The sequence below is a fragment of the Phalangium opilio genome, unplaced genomic scaffold (assembly GCF_054372755.1).
Source record: "Phalangium opilio isolate 3A_F unplaced genomic scaffold, DU_Popi_V2 ptg000206l_1, whole genome shotgun sequence".
Classification (NCBI taxonomy): Eukaryota; Metazoa; Arthropoda; class Arachnida; order Opiliones; family Phalangiidae; genus Phalangium; species Phalangium opilio.
Genome location: NW_028324216.1, coordinates 274,379 through 295,995, shown reverse-complemented (window position 1 = coordinate 295,995; position 21,617 = coordinate 274,379). Strand labels below are relative to the sequence as shown.

Sequence of the window (21,617 nt, the reverse complement as noted above, 5' to 3'; positions counted from 1 at the left end):
CACATAATTTCACTCCAAAGAAAAATACTCCTTGGAAAATTAATAATACTTTATATTATGTTCAGCCCTAACTTTAAATGTGACCAATCAGCATCCTTACAAAAATTCACTGTGTGTGATTGGTTGATTCAGCCCAGTGTAAGGAGGGGGAGTCCCACGTGGGAAATCAAAGCTAATTATTGCATAATTCTGGATGATAAGAGTTAATTATTTTTAACTTTATAATTAGGGACAATAAATTAATGAATATATTAATTTAAATAAAGTAAATATCTACTATACGTAGAATAAAAACCGAACAAAATGTCCTACTGCAAAGAAATAGGTAAATTACGTAACATACCGGTACTAAGCCTTGGTCAATTTTGCTATTCAGGCATTTCATGGTACCTGAATGTTTGTTTTTCCTTATAAAAAACGTAGGAAAGGACAGAATTATTTTCGCCACTAAGGAGGATCATGAAAAACCCAGCACAGTAGTTTTAGAGGAAGATTCGGAACCAGAAGGAAGAGGTTTGATTCTCGATAATGGAGAAATAAATTGGAATTGCCCTTGCTTAGGAGGAATGGCATCGGGACCTTGCGGAGTTGAGTTCCGTGAAGCTTTCTCCTGCTTCCATTATAGCCAAGCGGAACCAAAAGGCAGCGATTGCTTGGATAATTTCCATAAAATGCAAGATTGCATGTCACAATACCCAGCATTATACCCCAGTGAAAAAGAGAAACCATTTGACCCTGAAGACATTGACATTGACATTGACGAACAGGGTCAAGAAAATTTAGTCAACACTTCCTCCTCATCAAATGACCAAGAAAAACCAAAATCTTAATCATTAAACTAATTAGGTTGTTTTCCAATTATCACGTTGTCATTAGTCGTTAATTAATAAAGAGTGCTGTAGAATATTCTATTAATTAACTGTTGAATTAATTAATTAATTCATTATATGTAAATAAAGTCAAATAAAAAAACGGACAACATCTTTATTGTAAATAAGTTTTAATTGTGATTAACTCAAAAATCTCCGTCATTTTTTTCCAGCTTTAGCTGCAGCAGCTTGAGCCGCTTTCTTAGCTTTAACCAATTCCACTAAATCCTAAATTAATTAAAGTTTAATATAGTTGAGTTAAACTTAATTTAATTAATAATAAAAGGTTCCGCATTCCATACCTTATAACGTTTCATGCAATCTTTTTTGCTTCTTCCTGGTAAACACTCGGCTATTTTATCCCAACGATCAGCGACGGATGTAGGATAAGTTTTCAAGGCTTGTTCCAATAGTTTTTGTTCATCAGCTGTCCATGTTGAAGTATTTAAGCCTTGTTGTTCAGCCGGACTTTCAAATCTTTCTGTCGGAGTTGATTCTTCTTTCACAATTGTTGGAGTTGGTTTTTGAGATTTTTCTAATTTCTCAAAGGCTTTCTTATTTACTTCTTCCTTTAAGTTTGCATCTAAAGAAGAAAGATTTAATTATAGTTAAATTAAAATTAATTTGGATTAATTTAATTTGTTAATTTATTTATTTACCAAATTTCTGTAGATCTTTAGCTTTGGCCAAGGCTTCCTTAGCAACTTTTGTGGAACCTGATTCACTATGTTGATTAATAAATGCAGCTACTACTTCCCATCTATAATTAAATTAAATTAATTTAATTAATTAATCACTTTCATGTGAAATAATTAAACAGGGTTGTCACAATCACAAAATTTTAAGATTCTAATTCCCTGACCTTTCTTTAAGATTTCCCCCGACCTTGACGAGTTTCCCCCCACCTTGACGAGTTTTCCCCCCACCTTGACGAGTTTTCCCCCCACCTTGACGAGTTTTCCCCCCACCTTGACGAGTTTTCCCCCCACCTTGACGAGTTTTCCCCCCACCTTGACGAGTTTTCCCCCCACCTTGACGAGTTTTCCCCCCACCTTGACGAGTTCCCCCCCCTCGGACCTTGACTAGTTCCCCCCTCCTCGGAACTTGACTAGTTCCCCCCCTCCTCGGACCTTGACTAGTTCCCCCCCTCCTCGGACCTTGACTAGTTCCCCCCCTCCTCGGACCTTGACTAGTTCCCCCCCTCCTCGGACCTTGACTAGTTCCCCCCCCCGGACCTTGACCAGTTCCCCCCCGGACCTTGACGAGTTCCCCCCCGGACCTTGACGAGTTCCCCCCCGACCTTGACGAGTTCCCCCCCGACCTTGACGAGTCCCCCCCCCGACCTTGACGAGTTTCCCCCCACCTTGACGAGTTTTCCCCCCACCTTGACGAGTTTTCCCCCCACCTTGACGAGTTTTCCCCCCACCTTGACGAGTTTTCCCCCCACCTTGACGAGTTTTCCCCCCACCTTGACGAGTTCCCCCCCCTCGGACCTTGACTAGTTCCCCCCTCCTCGGAACTTGACTAGTTCCCCCCCTCCTCGGAACTTGACTAGTTCCCCCCCTCCTCGGACCTTGACTAGTTCCCCCCCTCCTCGGACCTTGACTAGTTCCCCCCCCCGGACCTTGACCAGTTCCCCCCCGGACCTTGACGAGTTCCCCCCCGACCTTGACGAGTTCCCCCCCGACCTTGACGAGTTCCCCCCCCGACCTTGACGAGTTTCCCCCCCCCCGACCTTGACAAGTTTCCCCCGACCCATTTCAACCCTATTACCTCCAAAATTAAATGAAAATTAAGATTACCTATTAGTTGTTCCAGCAGGGAACAAATTAACAGCTTTGACTAACAACTGAATATCATTATGGCTCCAATTCTTTTGGGCATTTGTTTCCGAGTGAGTGGATGATGATCTTTGTAAAGAAGCAGATAATTCTTCCTTTTCCTTTTGCAATTGAGAATTAACGGCGTCAACTTCAGCTTGAAAAGCCAATTGGCAAGCGGAATTATCACCCGATTGTAAGGCCTTATTTAGCGCTTGTAATCTCTCCAAGGAAAGCAACTTGCAAAGCAAATCCACTTCTTGCAATCGAGTAATTTTCAAATCTTCCTCAGTGGTAAAGTATTTGTTATTATCACAAATTTGTTGCAAGGTTTTACGTTCTTTCTTTAATTGTTTCTTTAAGGCTTCTTTCTCTTTCCTTTCTTTGTCACGTTGGGCTTTCGCTTCCATTTCTTCTTTTTCTTTGGCTTTACGTTCAACATCCAAAGCTTCTTGACGTTTCTAAAGAATAAGAATTAATTTCCCCCGAATTTTGAGTTTCTCAAGCCTTAATATTAAAAGGTAATTAAGTTAATTAATTTAATTAACACTTACCTTCTCTTCTTCAATTGATTTAGCTTTTGCTGCCTCAATTCTGGCTTGTTTTTGAGCCAATTTTCTTTGTTTCTCGTCATCTTTAAATTTTTGAATTCTAGGATCGCAGGAATAAGCGTTATCTGAAAAAATAATAATATTAATTAACTTAACTATGATTAGATTAATTTAATTATAAGTTTAATTGTTAATTTACCAACTAATTGCCTAATTCTGGTCATTTCTTCCTTTTTAAGTTTAAGACGAGCTACTTTATTTTGTTTTTCAATCCATTTACGTTCTTCCCGACTAAAAACCATTTTAAAATTAAATTAATTAATTAATTTAATTAATTATTAATCTTCACTCACTTTTCCCCCTTTTCCTTTTCCTCTTCATCCAAATACGAAAACTCTCTCCAAGAATCAAAATCATACCAAAATTGATAAAACCTATCGACTTCCTCAACGGTTGAATTTTCATCCCCTAATTTAGGGACTCGTTTCTTAGTGGACCATCTCGCGTTTCTCTCAAAAGCAGGTCCAAAAACTTTGAAGAAGTTTTCCTTAGAGTTTGAATTATTAGGTGGAATGTCATCATTGAATTCAGGATCAATACTATCGTACGATCTCCGTTTTATCGGGTTTCCTAATATTTCATATCCTTTGGTAATGCAAGAAAAATAATCCCTATCTAAATCCCTAACAACTTCCCCAGCGCCTCTTCTTTTATCAGGATGATGACGTAAAACCTTCCTACGATCTTTAATTTGATAGTTTGTTAGGGTTAAATAAGGTTTTAAAGTCAAAAACTTCGTTACTTACAAGCTTTTTTAAGTTCAGCTTCGGTGGCTTCGAAACGTTTATTTGCCAAACCAAAAACAGCGTAATGATCTTGAGATTTCCAGTCTTTAGGATCGAGACTACGTAGATAAGCAATCTCTTCCTCGGTTTCTTCTTCTAAAGTTGTCGAATCTTCATCCTCTTCGTCAGAACTTTCGATGGAATGGCATGATGTGGTATGCCTAGCGTGTCTTCTGGCTTGGTATGACTCAAACCACCTACCCACGGGTTCTACAACGCTTTTCTCAAAGCCTATTGGTTAAAATAGTTAAATATATGCCTAATTATTAATATAAATTTAGTAATTTATCAAAAACTTACTACTTAAATCCTTAAAAACCACATTTTCTAAGTCCTCATTGTCCGATGTTGTTGGGAGACAAAGAGATCCTATTTCTAATAAACTAGACAAACTTTCTATTACTTCTCCCGGATTAGGGTCTTCTAAAACTGCCATTACACGATTTAATCACTATTTGAAAAACTAATTAATATAAATTATATCCTAATTAAAAAATTAATCGTAATATTTCCTAAGCCTAACTCGACGACAGTGCTTCTGAGAAACAATGGCGCGTCTGCTACCGCTAACCACTGCTATCAGGCTGAGAAATAAGTATTAATATTTTTTAAACCGACCCCTTGGCCAGTAGAGCCAAAGTCCTTTTAATTATAAAATTGGACATTGTACCCGTAAAATGGTAAAAAATTGTAACGTTTAAGTGGCCACAGGTCCAGTAGAACCATAAGCATTTAATTTTTAAAGTGTACTTTGTCTTTGTCCAGGGTCACCGCTTTATGTCCCATCCTGGCTAGTCCAGGCTGGGAAATAGCACACTTCCTCTGGTCCAAAACCAGTTTATTAATTGCTTGGACTAGTTTTTTAATTCAAGAAGTGGGGGTTACTGGTCCTCGGGACCAGTTTATTAATTGCAAATCTATTGGAGAGCAAAGGCTGGGACCAGTCCGGAGACCAGTAAATTATTTCAGACACTAGGGGGTCACTGGTCCAAAGCACTAGTTTAAAAAATATCCTTATTTCCCAGCCTGCTGGCTACTATACCTTTCTATCTCCCCCTAGCGGCGGAGGGTTCCGATTGGTCCGTTATGGCGCTAAATTTCAAAAAAATTAAAAGCACATGTGCAAACGAGGCTTAACGAATTAAAAAAATTCAACAACGAGGCACTTATCCAAAGTGAACGTTTCACCCTTTATTCACAAAAATACTTTAATAAGTGATACTGAACATGTTTTAAATGGATGAAAGATATTCCGTTTCATTATTGAAAAGTTGAAAATGCAATTTATCGTTCTCATTACGGAACCTTTTAACTTAAAACTGTACCCTTTATACACTTTTTATAAAACTTTGATGTATATTTTACATGATGAAGATTATTTTTTTTCAAACAGAGCTCGTTTGATTCAAAAACTATGGAAAAAAGCGTTTTGCTATATATAACTATGATATTTTCTTTTTGTACAAACTATGCAATGGATTAGTTACTTTACACATAAATTAAGTTTTTACGTGAGAATATTGAATCAGAGTGAAAAAAAAAACCAATATTTTTATTTACAAAAAAAAAAAGATATAAAACCCCGCTTACGTCAGGCTACGTCATCGACCGAGTTCTTGATCTTAAAATTCTAAAACCCTCTTCTCTATTTTCCCTCGTTGATATCTTAGTAGGACTATGTGCCGTATTTCTTTTCGTAGTTTTTCTTTTAGTTATTTTATTTTGCGGTTTTTGCACTGTTCTTTTGATAATAGGTACTGGACTATTAGATCGACTGTTTGAGGACTTTATTTTCTTCAATGGTTTCTCGGGTTCGCAACAAGCGCATGATTTAACCTCTCTCTTACGTCGTCTGGCGCCAATTGGCGTATGAAACTTAATTTCCGGAAGCGTTTCTGGTTCCGAGGAATCGTTCTTGGTTGTCCCTAAGTACTCGCACTCTGAGACGCTTTCTTCCCCTTCTTCGGGAGTTTTACACTCATCAGATACGATATCATCCTCGCAAATGTCCACTTCCATTACGAGATCAACTTCGGAGCTGTCAACGCTCTCTGTCTTTTCGCAAGTCGCTAAACTAGGTTTTTTCGGAGAATCGTCTAAAACCACGAGTGGGAAATCATCCCTATCTTCCTGTTCATCTTTGATTTGAGTTTTTATAACAACGTGTCTCTTGGATCGAGTCGCGACGACAATCTCATCCGAGAATTTAATGTTCTTTTTCGAAGTGGTTGAGCTGGATTCGATGTTACATGATTTAACTGATTGCTTGGTAGATTTATCACTAGAAGAAGGGCGGACGGTTGGTTCAACTGGTTCAGTTTTCACCGGTTCGGGATTAACGGAAAACGTTGTCAAACTTCGTGGTGAATGGGGTTTAACGTGAACTCGTTTGATACTTTCGGACATTTTTGTTCTTCCAGTTCTCTGTTTGACTTCAATCACTTCAATATCGGGACTGGTGTCGTTATCCGAGTTTCCGCTGATTCTAACGTTATTAACGGGTTCCGAAGCCTTTTTTCTAACAGTGTTCTTTTTGGTAAGTGTCTTTTGGTCCGTTATATCTTCATCGATGTTGACAGTCAAGGGAATTTTGACATCATCAACGGGGGACTGCGTTTTCTTGGAGGTTGATTGGGATATCTCGTGAACTTGAAGTTTAGTTGTGGGGGGTTTCCTTCGAGTTGAAGATATACTATCAACCATTCCTTGTACTAGCGTGTTAACGGCTTTATTATCGTCCTCGGGGTCAGGTATAAGTGTCCTTACTTTCGAGGGTGTCAGTCTGCTAGGGTTTGACGGTTTCCGCGTCACTTTTCTTCGAGATTCCTTCATTTCATGAAGCTTTCGCTCGTCGGCTACAATCTTATCTTGTTCGGTCTGTTGTTTCAACATTTGATTTTTAATTTGCAATTCGTACTGTTCTTGGAACGTTAATCGTTTTCCGGTTACAGGTTGAGACGTAGAAGGTCCGCTTTTGTTTCTGGAACTCGCGTCACGCGTAGGTGCAACGACTTTATCTTCCGCCGAATATCGTCGAACCTGTTGAACTTCGCGTGGCTTGTTATCGGTAAGAGACTTTGAATCCCCGCTAGCGGTAGATAAAACTGGACTAGTACTTGGTTTTGAATTGGTACTAGGTTTCGGAACTGGTGGTATCGTTTTTGCAACTGTTGTAGTAGTAGGTTTTGGAACTGGACTTGCTTTTTCGTTTGACGAAGGTTTTGATACTGGAACTGTTTTTGCATTTGTATCTTTGGAATTTGTTGCCGCAACTGGACTTGGGGTAGTTGATGGACGCGAGGTCGTTACAGTTTTACTGGTGGTAGCGACGGGAACGGGGGTTGAAGCTTTGGCTGCGTTTTTTGTTTCGAGGTCAACTATGATGTCAATCATGCGAGTTAGAACTATTCTTGTAATGTCTAAAACGGGGTCCCGTGGTCTTTTCAGCTTAGCTTGTTTTTCTCGTGGAGTTATTTTCTTAACTGGAGGTGGTGGAACAGTTGGGGTGACAGGAGGAACGTCTTTGGGTACTTGCGTCGATGGAGTCGCGGTGGTCGCGCTGCTTACGGTCAGCGTTTTGTTAGCATTTACATTTGGCAGAGTAACTTTAGCTACTGCGGGTACAGGCGCCTGTTTTTCTACATTCGTCTTGACTGTAGGAGTCACTGATGGTTTACTCTGTTCAACTTCCGGTTTGGGTTGCGCTTTTGTTGTAGAAACAGTAGTTTTGGTTATTTTGGTGACAGTTCGAAGGCCAGCTCTTGTAGGTTTCTTTGCAGGTATTTTGTTTGATTTCTCAACTTGCATAGGTTCCATATTTACTACTGGGGTATTCCTGGTAGGTTTAGTTGTTGTTTTTAAGTCTTTAAGAGGTTCAGAAGCTGTCTTGGAATCTTTGAGAAGTGTTTTGGAAATTGTGACAGGTTCTGGGACCTTCACAGAAACGTCAATGGGTTCAGGAACTATATTTGAATCTTCAAGATTTTTGGGTTCAGAGGATATTGCAGAGTCACTAATAGTTTTGGGAATTGTTTTTGAATCTTCAACAGGGTCGGGGACAGTTTTTGAATCAACAGTTTCGGGAACCGTCTTGGTTTCCTCAACAGATTCGGGGACCGTCTTCGAATCTTCAACAGGCTTGGGGACCGTCTTGGTTTCTTCAAAAGGTTCAGGAACCGTGGTCGAAGCTTCAACCGTTTCATTAACCGACTTTGAATCTCCAATTGGTTCGGGGACAGTTTTCGATTCTTCAACAGGTTCCGGGACAGTTTTCGATTCTTCAACAGGTTCGGGGACCGTCTTTGATTCTTCAACATGTTCGGGGATCGTCTTTGATTCTTCAACAGGTTCCGGGACAGTTTTCGATTCTTCAACAGGTTCGGGGACCGTCTTTGATTCTTCAACAGGTTCCGGAACCGTCTTTGATTCTTCAACAGGTTCCGGAACCGTCTTAGATTCTTCAACAGGTTCTGACACCGTCTTAGATTCTTCAACATGTTCAGGGACCGTCTTAGATTCTTCAACATGTTCAGGGACCGTCTTAGATTCTTCAACATGTTCAGGGACCGTCTTAGATTCTTCAACATGTTCAGGGACCGTCTTAGATTCTTCAACATGTTCAGGGACCGTCTTAGATTCTTCAACATGTTCAGGGACCGTCTTAGATTCTTCAACATGTTCAGGGACCGTCTTATTAGATTCTTCAACATGTTCAGGGACCGTCTTAGATTCTTCAACATGTTCAGGGACCGTCTTAGATTCTTCAACAGGTTCTGGCAATGTCTTAGATTCTTCAACAGGTTCTGGCAATGTCTTCGATTCTTCAACAGGTTCTGGCAATGTCTTCGATTCTTCAACAGGTTCAGGGACCGTCTTTGATTCTTCAACATGTTCAGGGACCGTCTTTGATTCTTCAACAGGTTCTGGCAATGTCTTAGATTCTTCAGCAGGTTCTGGCAATGTCTTAGATTCTTCAGCAGGTTCTGGCAATGTCTTAGATTCTTCAACAGGTTCTGGCAATGTCATCGATTCTTCAACAGGTTTAAGGACAGCTTTTGAATCTTCAACAGAGTTAAGGATAGTGCTTGGAGCAAAGGGTTTTGAATTGTTAATAGCAATCGCAAAACTGTCAGCAAGTCGAGGGGCTTCAGAGTCGGTAACAACCAGAGAACCCCGAGTACTTTCAGAAACTGCAACCGAAGCTTCAATAGCACCAGGCAACGTCTTTGAGTCTTGCATGGCAGAATCTTCAATGCCTTCAGGTTGTGTTTTTAAACCTTCAAGAAGTTCGGGAACAGTTGCAGTCACTTCAGGGGCATTTATTTGTTCAAGTAACATCGGAGTAAGGTCTTCCGTAATTCCTTTAGTTTCTGGCAAGTTTTCCCGCATACACTTATGATCGGCATTCACAAAATCTAGTCCATCTTTAGCGATTACTTCTTGGGATCGCGTAGTAACAACACTGTCCAGATCTTCCTCAAGCAACTGGGCCATAACACCCTGGTTTACTGGGTTATAATTAGTCGCATCCAGTTGTTGTCGGGGGCCATCGGTACTAATAGATTCCATCATGGCTTTAATAGACAGTTCGAGTTCTTGTTGATCCATCAACTCGTCGGGTTTCATTGGGTCCAATATGTTCCCCATATCTTTATCATTATCATCAAGGACCTTGTTTAAATCCATATCAAGAAGGTTATCAAAGTCCATGTTGTCAGCCATGGACAGACTTTGATTTACGTCCATAATCCAATCATCCTTCGAGCCAACATTCCTACTAGAGTTATCGTCCTTTTCGGGTTCGGTATGTCCTAAGTTCATCGCGATATCTTGCGAATTCTCATTCAACATCGCTAAGGATTTAAAACGCGCTTCTTTCAAGGCCTCGAAGATACTTTGACACGACCTAACGTCTAAATTAGTTTCGTTTCTATGCTGCGCAACTGTACTTGTACTTTTGGGGTCCATAGCTTTTTCAAGTTCGCGAGTTTTGACTAATGGCACGGTAATGGTAGGTTTAGCCCCTTCCGAGTTGGCACTACATTCGAGACTAGACGTTGAGGGCGGCGGGTTATCCTTAAAAGAACACTCGACAACTTGGTTTATAATCGATTCCATGGTATTTCTGACGCAGTCGCTAACGAAATTAGTATTTTCGCTACCCATGAACCGATCGTGTAAGGATTTAAGTACCGGGTCATTGCATAACATTTCGTTAAATTCCGCGACATTAAATTGAGTAGATGAATTGCCAAATGGCAATATTGCTTTAGGGGGTGTTTCTTTTGATTTAGGCGTTGTTTGTTTTGATTTTGGGGTTCTGGGGGGTCGCGGTTTTCTAGGTTTCTTTTCACCTGTTTGCTGGGCGCGTTTCGAGGTGCTTTTATTACCTAATTCACCCTCGATAACTTTATCAACCAAGGTACTAACAGTCTCAGACGGGGTTTCCTGTCCAGGAACGACATCAGTTTTACGTTTCTTAGCGGAGGGTTTCTTAGGTCTCGAAGTCTTAGGCTTAGGGGCAGGGACAGGGACAGGGGGTAGAGGATCTTCGGAGGGAATCGTGCCTGACCCATCCTCTACTTTAATTTGATCGGGACCCAACAATCTAGCTGATAACCCTTCGATAAAGGGGGCCTCATCAACCGCTGGTTTCAAATCGTTACTCGAGGTCTTTAGCGAGTTAAGGTATTTTTCGAGTTCCTTATCAATTTTAGGCGAGTTCAGTTCAATATGATGAACCTGTTTCAAGTGTCTTCTAAGGTTATAAGACGACGCCATGGTTTTATTACACAAAGGACAAACAACGGGTGGGCCATGATGTTTCTTCTTTTTGGGCGGCTGTGGGGACCCGAGATCGGGTTGTTCCCCGCTTTCAACTTTCTTGCGTTTCTTTTTCGCTTTTTCGTTACCGGAATTGGGACTGAATGAGCCGGACATTCCGGAAGTAGGTGACGCCGCGTCATTTAGGAAATCGAATTCGTTTGGACTGCATAAAGCGTCGCGTTCTGTTGGAGGTACCGCGTATAGGGTCGCCGTTTCTGCCCGACTTTCCGGGTCGGCTTGAGCGCAATCCGCGTCATCGAGTTGTTGGAGATAGTCAATTGGGAAACTCAGTTCTTCCAGGTCCTGAAATTAAAATTTAAGGTATGGACCTCAAAGAACCCAACAACGGACGTAGATTAATACACGACTACAGGCCCATAATCAATAACTGTCTGAGAAAATTAACATTAACGGAAGAATAGTGCGAAATTCAATCCCACGAAACAAATATTTTAAAACTAGATGGTGACGCGGTTCTACCTGATTGAGGTGCACTTGCCAGTGCATATCGCGCAATAATGCTAAGATCAGTCCAATATTACAATTACTTCTAGACAAACTTAAATGGCTGCGCAAGTTCTACCTAATTGCAGTGCTATTAAGAATGCATATCGCGTATCCAGTACAACGAATAACCGATAAGACGCTTGGCATAAAAAGTTCTACACGTACCTTGCTGTCGATTATGGTTTTAGGAACTTCAGCTTCATCGAGAGCTTGGTCCAAGATGTTTTTAAGTTGAATTGGCGCGGCGACAGCAGGAGGAGGAGGAGGTGGAATAGGTTCGGTAGATTGAGATGCCGCGTTGACCATGGTTGGTTCCATACTAGAACTAGCCCATTGTTGAGATGAGTCGAAAGGCGAGAGGCCCGAGACTGAAACGTTACTCTCTGATACTAGCACGCTATTTGTAGTAGTATTGGTAGGAGGAGGAATATTGTTAGATTGTGCTGGTGCGACGCCTTTCTTGTGCAGTTTAGTTTTCATTTCACGAATACAAGCAACTAACCCGTGATCAATATCCTGAATTCCCGAGTTCTCCGCTTTACGATAGGTCATTTCGCCGTGTTTACGCTGAGTTGTCCATACTTTCTTGGTTTTGGTTGGAGCTGGGTTTATCACAGTTTGTTGGACACGGACAACACCCTGTTGAGGCGGCGGATTACGACCAGCAGTGTTCTGTTGTTGCTGTTGACCAACGACGTAAAGTGGTACTCCCGTGACTGGCAAGGTTTGATTTAACACGACTGAATTGGACACAATGGGCCTGACCACGCACTGTTGTTGTTGGGGTCTAATATTGACGGTCTTCAACTTGTGAACTACGCTTTTCGTCGCGACGGGTAACCGTGTTGAAGCACCACCAGCGGTACTGATTGGCACCGCAACTATCTTCCCGTTAATCATGATAGTTTTAAACGCGATAACTTGAGATTGGGTCGTGCTGGTATTGCTTATAATTGTTGTTGTTGTTTTAACCTCGGACTTTGGTACAACGACCTTTGTCTTTTGAGCCGTCACATTAGGGTTTTGAGCAGTCGCAGCGACTGCGTTTTGCGTCGTGGTAACGTTTTGAACAGCGTCAATGGCGTTCTGAGTCGTGATATGAGTGTTTTGGACCGCGACAACGTTTTGGGTGCTGGTAATAGGGTTCTGCACCGTGGCATTGGTGTTTTCCAACGCGACATTCTGAGATACGGCGGGACTCGCGTTCTTCACAGACTTCTTACTTTTCTGCCCACTCTTCGGAGATGACGTTTTGATGATATTGGTTAGTTGTTTCTTTCCTTTACTTTGCAAGGTAGATTTAGATGATGATTTCGCGACTCTGGAACCAGTTTTCAACTTGGTCGGTGGTTTATAAAACTGGCTCATAACTTTAAGGCTGTCAATGGAATCCGTGTAGCTCAATTCCTTAAAGGACTTTGGAAAACTCTGACTGGGTGGGGTTAAAGTGCAGTAGGTGAAAATACCACCGACGGTGAAACTTGGTGAACCATCAAGATCGGAAAAGTATTTATTAAGAAACGGAGGTGTCTGAGAGTTCAAGTTGAGTTCAATTTCAGGTTGGCCTGGTTTGTATTTGACTAGAACTGTAGGAGGAGGTGGCGCCAAGTAATCGGACGCCAGACGCGGTACCATACTTAAATCAGGCGGGAAATAATCAGTTTGCGTTTGAATATGGCACACGTTTTTCTTCTTTTTCTTTTTCTTTTTCAACTGCCTGTCTTTTAGAATCTTCCGGACAGTTTTGGATAAAGGCGCCACGGTCGCTGTCGCCGAAGATGCGGGATTCTTCAAGGCCGTAATCCCCAATAACTTCTTAGACGACTTCTTCTTCAGCAACACGGAACCAGGCGCGGTTTTCTGCACGGTGGTGGTAGTTATGGCAATGGGCGTATTACCAGCCGCGACACTGTTAATAATGGTATCCAAGTGTTCGACACCTTCCGTCTTAATAATCGTTACTGTCGGTGGTAGTGGTGGTAATTGTTGCTGAGTTTGCTTTTCAACAATCTTCTGTTGAGGCGGTATTTGAACGGCACTCTTATTAACGTGCGCCTGTTTGGCCAGTAATGACACTTGAAGCTTTGTCCTAACGTCCTGTTTCGTAAACCCAGCGCTGGTACTCGGTATTGCCGATGGGACAAGTGCGGTTGTTGTGGTGGTGGTTGCAACAACAACAACTGGTTTTGGCTTTTGCGCGACTTTCTCGGGCGTCTTTTGTTGACTCTCCACCGCTAATCTTGACAACATTATCCTTGGGTTCGTACCGACAATCGATTCAACTTGAGCTGGGTTATTGACATCGATACTCTTCTGTCTAGGCCTTGGTTGGGGTCGAGGCTGAGTTTGAGTTTGCGGTTGCGATTTCTTACTGGTTATAACCTTAATAATTTCGCTGCTGCTGTTATCATCGGATTGCGTCGTCTCAATGGGCGGTTCCTTGATACGGTTATACTTATGACGTCGTTTCTTCTTACTGGCCTTATTCCTGGACTCCCTATCCTTGTCTCCCTTAACCTTACGATGTTTCTTTTTACGAGTACTTCTAAGTATCTGGTTTATTAACCGATTCCTCTCATTGGGGTTATTCCGTGTATTCTTTTTGGCCTTGCGTATACTCTTTTTACGTTTTTCCTCCCAAGTTTGGTCAGAGTTCGTGATATCTTCGGAGGATGACGATGTGGTATCGAAACTATCCGATTCTTCGTCTGTCTCCGTTTCGGAATCCGAATAAACCTTAATTGGTTTCTTGGGTTGTTGTTGTGGTGGTGGTGGTGCGGTAGCGGCGGGAACAACTACTTTAGGGGTATAAGGCTCGGCCTTTACGGAAGACAGTAAAGGAAGGGCTTGCTGTTCATCTTCGTACTCGGTTGCCGAACCATCTCCATCACTATCATTATTCGGGGCTTTACGCGTCTGTTGGTTACGAATATAATCGTTCAAGAAGTCCTCGGCTCTTTCGGGGAAATACCGCCAATCGGTGAAATTACGCCATCTAACCGAACGCGTGTTTTCTATAATGGTTGTCAAGTCCTCAAGGACCCCTAATGGGAACGAATGGCTTTTCGAATGTAAGATAGGGTGTTCAAAAGGGTACGTTCTGCACGGTATCCTTTGTTGAAGATCCGGCGTGGTACAACGACCTTCGCAATTACATTTACGCGATGTCTCCCCATTCAATTCCGTCCGACTACTATCCGAAGTGTTCACAGAGTCAGTTGACACGTTAGGGTTAACTAATCCATTATGATTCTTAGCGAGTTCCTTTTGCAATATCGAATCAAAGTTAAATCGGGTTTTGTTCAGGGTTTCGCTTATTTCGGGTGGTTTAAAAGAAGGTTCTTGGTACAAAACTGGGCCCGATATGAGTCCGACCGCCTCCGAATTCGCGGGAACTATGGCTACTATTCCTCTAGAATCATCTCCTGGTCTGATAACTTCGCAATTATCGAATTGTTGACTCGGACTTAGGCCGTGTAAGTCATTTAACGCGATACACATATCGTTTAAATCGTTTAATAGTTCGGGACTCGGTCTTAGAGCGAAGGCACTGAGTAAACACTCGCGGGCGATGTCAAGTTCGTTTTGAAATAGTTTAGAGAATTTCGCGTATATGGCGGCAATGTGCGTTTCGAGTTCGTGAACTATGGACATTGGGGACGAAACTCGCGTCACTTCCAAATGATTTAGGTCTGACGTTAAACCGCGAATGAAGAACTCAATGTACAGATTGTTAAAAAGGTTACCGTACTGAAATATATAACGGAGTACGGGAGACCGAATTAGAACTTGACATAAAGATGGGATGGATTTAAAACACAACAATACAATTCGTTTTAAAAGACATAACTGCGGTTAATGTCGACTATCCTTAGTATATTATGGTTTAGGCCTACATAGTTTTTAGAGGTTTGTGGTTAGCTGTTTATATATCGAATTATTCGATTCGGAATACCGAATCCAATAGATAATTTCGATGTAACTAAGAGGGAAAGACATGGGGGTAAAACTCCGCCTTCCATCTCTCTTTTTTGGCGCATGCGCTGTAGTCTTTTTGTATCATGAAAGAGCGCATGCAGAGACAGATGGCAATGTATCAACCCTCTTGTATGTCTCGATACTGAGGGTTGTCTAGTGCCTACCCCCTTGTTCATACTGAGGGTCGTCTAGTGCCTACCCCCTTGTTCATACTGAGGGTCGTCTAGTGCCTACCCCCTTGTTCATACTGAGGGTTGTCTAGTGCCTACCCCCTTGTTCATACTGAGGGTCGTCTAGTGCCTACCCCCTTGTTCATACTGAGGGTCGTCTAGTGCCTACCCCCTTGTTCATACTGAGGGTCGTCTAGTGCCTACCCCCTTGTTCATACTGAGGGTCGTCTAGTGCCTACCCCCTTGTTCATACTGAGGGTTGTCTAGTGCCTACCCCCTTGTTCATACTGAGGGTCGTCTAGTGCCTACCCCCTTGTTCATACTGAGGGTCGTCTAGTGCCTACCCCCTTGTTCATACTGAGGGTCGTCTAGTGCCTACCCCCTTGTTCATACTGAGGGTCGTCTAGTGCCTACCCCCTTGTTCATACTGAGGGTCGTCTAGTGCCTACCCCCTTGTTCATACTGAGGGTCGTCTAGTGCCTACCCCCTTGTTCATACTGAGGGTCGTCTAGTGCCTACCCCCTTGTTCATACTGAGGGTCGTCTAGTGCCTACCCCCTTGTTCATACTGAGGGTCGTCTAGTGCCTACCCCCTTGTTCATACTGAGGGTCGTCTAGTGCCTACCCCCTTGTTCATACTGAGGGTCGTCTAGTGCCTACCCCCTTGTTCATACTGAGGGTCGTCTAGTGCCTACCCCCTTGTTCATACTGAGGGTCGTCTAGTGCCTACCCCCTTGTTCATACTGAGGGTCGTCTAGTGCCTACCCCCTTGTTCATACTGAGGGTCGTCTAGTGCCTACCCCCTTGTTCATACTGAGGGTCGTCTAGTGCCTACCCCCTTGTTCATACTGAGGGTCGTCTAGTGCCTACCCCCTTGTTCATACTGAGGGTCGTCTAGTGCCTACCCCCTTGTTCATACTGAGGGTTGTCTAGTGCCTACCCCCTTGTTCATACTGAGGGTCGTCTAGTGCCTACCCCCTTGTTCATACTGAGGGTCGTCTAGTGCCTACCCCCTTGTTCATACTGAGGGTCGTCTAGTGCCTACCCCCTTGTTCATACTGAGGGTCGTCTAGTGCCTACCCCCTTGTTCATACTGAGGGTCGTCTAGTGCCTACCCCCTTGTTCATACTGAGGGTCGTCTAGTGCCTACCCCCTTGTTCATACTGAGGGTCGTCTAGTGCCTACCCCCTTGTTCATACTGAGGGTCGTCTAGTGCCTACCCCCTTGTTCATACTGAGGGTCGTCTAGTGCCTACCCCCTTGTTCATACTGAGGGTCGTCTAGTGCCTACCCCCTTATTACGTCGAAAAGGTCAATTAAACTTTAGTTTAGAACTACCACATTCAAAAACTATATTAAACATTTTTCCTTCACTTTTGTAAAGTTAATTGAGCAAATTGTGCGTCTGATAGTGTAAAAACACACTAAGTTTAAATATTCGCGAATACTAGGCTTAAACCATAGCCAACTTGATCACGCACGCTGGCTGCACGCGCTCTAGAAGCCCGTCCAAACGATTTTTTTACATGTTAACTCGCGAATCCTTCAATTTTTCTACTATGTGATGATTTTTATTTTTTATAAAAAAACTATTATAGCTGAAGACTTTAAATTTTACAGGATAATATCAAACCTTTCAATACACGTCTCATTAAAAATTCAAGAGATTTGAACCAGTAGATGCACTAATATTGTCAAAAACGTTGAAAAAACTGGTCCCCTCCCATAGACGCACGCCCATGTTAAAACCAGACGGGTTTGAAAGTTTAGACCGAACCTATTATATGTTATTCTCATTTTTAGGGTCGATTGAGCCACGGGCTTCTAGAGCGCGTGCAGCCAGCGTGATCAAGTGGGCTATGCTTAAACACATTCACTAACAGGGCCGGAAATAAGGAAAAATTCTTATAGGACACGTGACGTGTCCAGTGACGCCCCCTTTGACTGGAAAAATTATAGGACATAGTCAAATGTAGTGTGCAAAAATAGTGTCGCATCTTCGTAGTCAAACCATCAAAACTACAGAAAATTTATTGGTCAAAAAGTCCAGTTTTTTTAGAAAAATTATGAGACATTTTTAAATTTTATTGGACAATGTCCACTTGTCCAGTCACTCCAGTGTCCCGTGCTTATTTCCAGCCCTGTTCACTAATGTTTATAATAAAATTTGACCAAGGCTTAGCTATTCTATAACATGGCCAAGGCTTAGCTATTCTATAAAATGGCCAAGGCTTAGCTATTCTATAAAATGGCCAAGGCTTAGCTATTCTATAAAGTGGCCAAGGCTTAGCTATTCTATAACATGGCCAAGGCTTAGCTATTCTATAACATGGCCAAGGCTTAGCTATTCAATAACATGGCCAAGGCTTAGCTATTCTATAACATGGCCAAGACTTAGCTATTCAATAACATGGCCAAGGCTTAGCTATTCTATAACATGGCCAAGGCTTAGCTATTCTATAACATGGCCAAGGCTTAGCTATTCTATAACATGGCCAAGGCTTAGCTATTCTATAACATGGCCAAGGCTTAGCTATTGGGATAACATGGCCAAGGCTTAGCTATTGGGATAACATGGCCAAGGCTTAGCTATTGGGATAACATGGCCAAGGCTTAGCTATTGGGATAACATGGCCAAGGCTTAGCTATTGGGATAACATGGCCAAGGCTTAGCTATTGGGATAACATGGCCAAGGCTTAGCTATTCAATAACATGGCCAAGGCTTAGCTATTGGGATAAGATGGCCAAGGCTTAGCTATTCAATAACATGGCCAAGGCTTAGGTATAAATAGGAATAGGGTGAATTTCAGTATTTTAAGGATAAATAACAGGGATTTTAGCCGTTTTAAGAATAATTTGATGGATTTCAGATAAAGGGGGATGTATAAAATGTTTTTAAAGGGGCAGTAACTGTTTTTAATACTTCAAAATGTGCAACTAACAGTTTAAAACTATTAAATATAAGAAATAAACATAACATACCCTTTGCCATAGGACATCAACAAAGAGATAAAAATGGGCGCTTGTTGATGCGTGATAAACAATTATTTTCCAGGCACTATCTTGAACCAAAGCCTGTTCAACTTTTAATGATAATTGAAGATCCGACCAAATCTCCATAAGTTCCTATTTAAAAAAAAAAAGAAAAATAAAAATACCATAAAATTAAACTAAATTAAATAAAAAGAAAATTACCATAAAATTAAACTAAATTAAATAAGTAAATAAATAAACTAAACTAAATTAACTATAAAACAAAAAAAAAATACCTTAATCAATAACAATAACTTACTTTGGTGCAACAAAATATATTTGGATTAATGAGATCACGAAGCAGGAATATCTCCGTCAAAATGAGCGAGAGCCTCAGAGAATCCTCAGTATTTTCTGTTAAAAAGACCCTGATGATTCTAATACCTTCATGGCACGATAAACAAGAAGTCTACAATCAAAAATAAACCATAATTATTAATTAATGCGTGAAAAACTAATTAAATCATTAAATAAATATCTTACCCTTTCAACTATGGCTCTGAGGTCACTCAGTTTACTTAGCAATTTAACCAGTTGTACAAAAACAGGGAACAGTTCCTTATCAAGGATATTATCCCCCAGATTACTGGACATATCATTATTCCTCCAAAATTCCGGTTCCTTAGCGGTAACGTAAGAATTACACAACCTAAACGCAGTTTGTTCATCTCCGTTCAATATCAGACGTTCAATTCTCGCTCTGGCTATTTCCCCAGGTTCAGAAGTGAAGAAATTTTCAACTAATAGATAAATTAAGGCTTAATTAACACGACAATTAAGCTTTTAAATGGTTATAAACAATGTAGAGGCGCCTACTTACCGGAATTTTGAGCTTCGTTAAGATTTAAATTACAACCCCACGGATCGAGGCAAGTTTTAGCCAAACTGGCGCATTTAACTTGAGCTTTTTCAATTCCCAATTCTTCAACTACTAAACCAGTTCTGAGGATTGTTTCGCCAAAACTAGTCCTATTTTCTAGCGGTAAATCCTTATAATCGGGTGAAAACATTAAATTTGACGTATCCCTATTAATAAGAGTAATTAAGAGCGTGTTAATTATAATTAAACACTGAAAAAACACGTGAAATAAAACAAATAATAAGTAAACAAAACTGATATCTTACAGATAAAGTCTCGCAAAACCATCCTTAAAACGTGGTGGCTTCTCATCCTCCATCTTAATACCAGCGTAAACATTCCAAATTTTCTTTAACATATCAACTTTTCCATATATAGTTGAATCAGCGGTATTTCCCATCATCTAATATACATAATTAAACTTAATTTTGATTGTTTAAACGTTTAAATTCGTTTAAATCATTAAATTAATAGGGGTCAAACATAAAACGATGCACCCAACCCTATATATTTGCAAAACTGTAAACACTGGTGTTGAGAGCTAAATTAGGCCTAAAAACGATCTCTATTTCTTTCATAAACACCTCGGGAGTAATTTAAATAAGCCTACTTTAGTACTTTAATTAATTATTAAAATTAACGGGGGTCAAACATAAATGATGCACCCAACCCTATATATTTGCAAAACTGTAAACACTGGTGTTGAGAGCTAAATTAGGCCTAAAAACGATCTCTATTTCATTCATAAACACATGGGGACTAATTTAAATAAGCCTACTTTAGTACTTTAATTAATTTATTAAAATTAACGGGGGTCAAACATAAATGATGCACCCAACCCTATATATTTGCAAAACTGTAAACACTGGTGTTGAGAGCTAAATTAGGCCTAAAAACGATCTCTATTTCTTTCATAAACACATGGGGACTAATTTAAATAAGCCTACTTTAGTACTTTAATTAATTTATTAAAATTAATAGGGGTCAAACATAAATGATGCACCCAACCCTATATATTTGCAAAACTGTAAACACTGGTGTTGAGAGCTAAATTAGGCCTAAAAACGATCTCTATTTCTTTCATAAACACCACGGGAGTAATTTAAATAAGCCTACTTTAGTACTTTAATTAATTATTAAAATTAACGGGGGGTCAAACATAAATGATGCACCACCCAACCCTATATATTTGCAAAACTGTAAACACTGGTGTTGAGTTGGCAATTAGGCCTAAAAACGATCTCTATTTCTTTCATAAACACCACGGGACTAATTTAAATAAGCCTAATTTAGTACTTTAATTAATTATTAAAATTAACGGGGGTCAAACATAAATGATGCACCCAACCCTATATATTTGCAAAACTGTAAACACTGGTGTTGAGTTGGCCATTAGGCTAGCTATTTAAGCCTAGAAACGATTTCTATTATTATTTCTTTCATAAACACCTCGGGAGTAATTTAAATAAGCCTAATTTAATTAATTATTAATAGTTTTAGTTCTATTTTATTTAATTTAACACGCGCGTTATAGTTACCCCCCTCCCAAACATCAAAAATGTACACATAACGGGCGGGTGGGAATGTTATGGGGGCCACCAACAACCGATTCGGTAGGCTAGACCCGTCATCCCTAATCCCATCCACAAGCCACCACCAAAATGCCCCCTTATGACATTGGAATTATTAAGCCTAATTAAAAAGTTTCACGCGTTAATTTTAACGCGTAATGATTAGGAAATGAGTAAATACCTGGGAAATTTGGCCGTACCATTGCGATCCAGCCATTTTTAATAAAATATTACGTTATTTTTCCGCGTTGACAAACCTCCGTTCTTCGTCGCTCGACGCCATGTTGAATCTGGGAAATATCACGCACGAAAAACCAAAGACTACAAAATTTCCAAGGTGTATTTTATGGACTAACAACTATTGGGTGGAGTTTGTAATGATACTGTCAAGCAGGGATGCCAGATTGAAAACCTTCAACCCGCCAAAATCAAATTGGAAACAAGGCCAAAAACCCGCCAATCGATGTTTCGAAAGAAGCCCAAAAACTGCCTTAGATCTAAACTATCCAGTCCAAAAACACGCCAAAAATTTATCGTGAAAATTTGGAATTTGCTTTTCTTTTAGAAATTTCAATGCATATTACATACTG

At 40.9% G+C, this 21,617-nt stretch overlaps 3 protein-coding genes across 5 annotated transcripts; 1 reads left to right on the top strand and 2 right to left on the bottom strand.

Moving 5' to 3' along the window:
• Positions 1-127: 127 nt before the first annotated feature.
• LOC149621355 (mitochondrial intermembrane space import and assembly protein 40-B) lies at positions 128-997 on the top strand. Its single transcript, XM_089853850.1, has 2 exons — positions 128-325; positions 424-997. Exons 1-2 carry the CDS (start codon positions 304-306, stop codon positions 828-830), a joined length of 429 nt encoding a protein of 142 aa, XP_089709976.1. The 5' UTR covers positions 128-303; the 3' UTR covers positions 831-997.
• LOC149621354 (dnaJ homolog subfamily C member 2) lies at positions 984-4,713 on the bottom strand. The gene is made up of 9 exons (XM_089853827.1): positions 4,386-4,713; positions 4,047-4,316; positions 3,594-3,984; positions 3,440-3,531; positions 3,244-3,365; positions 2,672-3,150; positions 1,529-1,629; positions 1,172-1,452; positions 984-1,097 (listed from the first exon to the last, which is right to left on the bottom strand). Exons 1-9 carry the CDS (start codon positions 4,519-4,521, stop codon positions 1,029-1,031), a joined length of 1,941 nt encoding a protein of 646 aa, XP_089709953.1. The 5' UTR covers positions 4,522-4,713; the 3' UTR covers positions 984-1,028.
• A 538-nt stretch (positions 4,714-5,251) lies between these two features.
• On the bottom strand, positions 5,252-21,398 carry LOC149621353 (uncharacterized). 3 transcript variants are annotated; one of them, XM_089853820.1, is made up of 9 exons: positions 21,209-21,398; positions 19,723-19,859; positions 19,418-19,623; positions 19,081-19,337; positions 18,857-19,006; positions 18,547-18,690; positions 11,583-15,167; positions 8,372-11,213; positions 5,252-8,341 (listed from the first exon to the last, which is right to left on the bottom strand). In XM_089853820.1, the coding sequence occupies exons 1-9, from the start codon at positions 21,242-21,244 to the stop codon at positions 5,682-5,684; spliced, it is 10,017 nt and encodes a 3,338-aa protein (XP_089709946.1). In that variant the 5' UTR covers positions 21,245-21,398; the 3' UTR covers positions 5,252-5,681. The 3 variants fall into 3 exon arrangements, with proteins under 3 accessions (XP_089709946.1, XP_089709947.1, XP_089709945.1); XM_089853821.1 differs by having other exon boundaries at positions 5,252-11,213; positions 11,583-11,814; positions 11,920-15,167; XM_089853819.1 differs by having other exon boundaries at positions 5,252-11,213; positions 21,209-21,397.
• Between the last annotated feature and the right edge of the window lie 219 nt (positions 21,399-21,617).

Coding starts and splice junctions, on each gene's coding strand:
- LOC149621355 (XM_089853850.1), top strand. CDS start 304: ATGTCCTACTGCAAAGAAATAG. Junction 326..423: donor GTCCTACTGCAAAGAAATAG/GTAAATTACGTA, acceptor TAAAAAACGTAG/GAAAGGACAGAATTATTTTC.
- LOC149621354 (XM_089853827.1), bottom strand. CDS start 4,521: ATGGCAGTTTTAGAAGACCCTAATCCGGGAGAAGTAATAGAAAGTTTG. Junction 1,630..2,671: donor CCTGCTGGAACAACTAATAG/GTAATCTTAATT, acceptor ATTTAATTATAG/ATGGGAAGTAGTAGCTGCAT. Junction 1,453..1,528: donor TAAAGATCTACAGAAATTTG/GTAAATAAATAA, acceptor TTTCTTCTTTAG/ATGCAAACTTAAAGGAAGAA.
- LOC149621353 (XM_089853819.1), bottom strand. CDS start 21,244: ATGGCTGGATCGCAATGGTACGGCCAAATTTCCCAG. Junction 19,007..19,080: donor TCAGAGCCATAGTTGAAAGG/GTAAGATATTTA, acceptor TTTTGATTGTAG/ACTTCTTGTTTATCGTGCCA. Junction 18,691..18,856: donor ATATATTTTGTTGCACCAAA/GTAAGTTATTGT, acceptor TTTTTTAAATAG/GAACTTATGGAGATTTGGTC.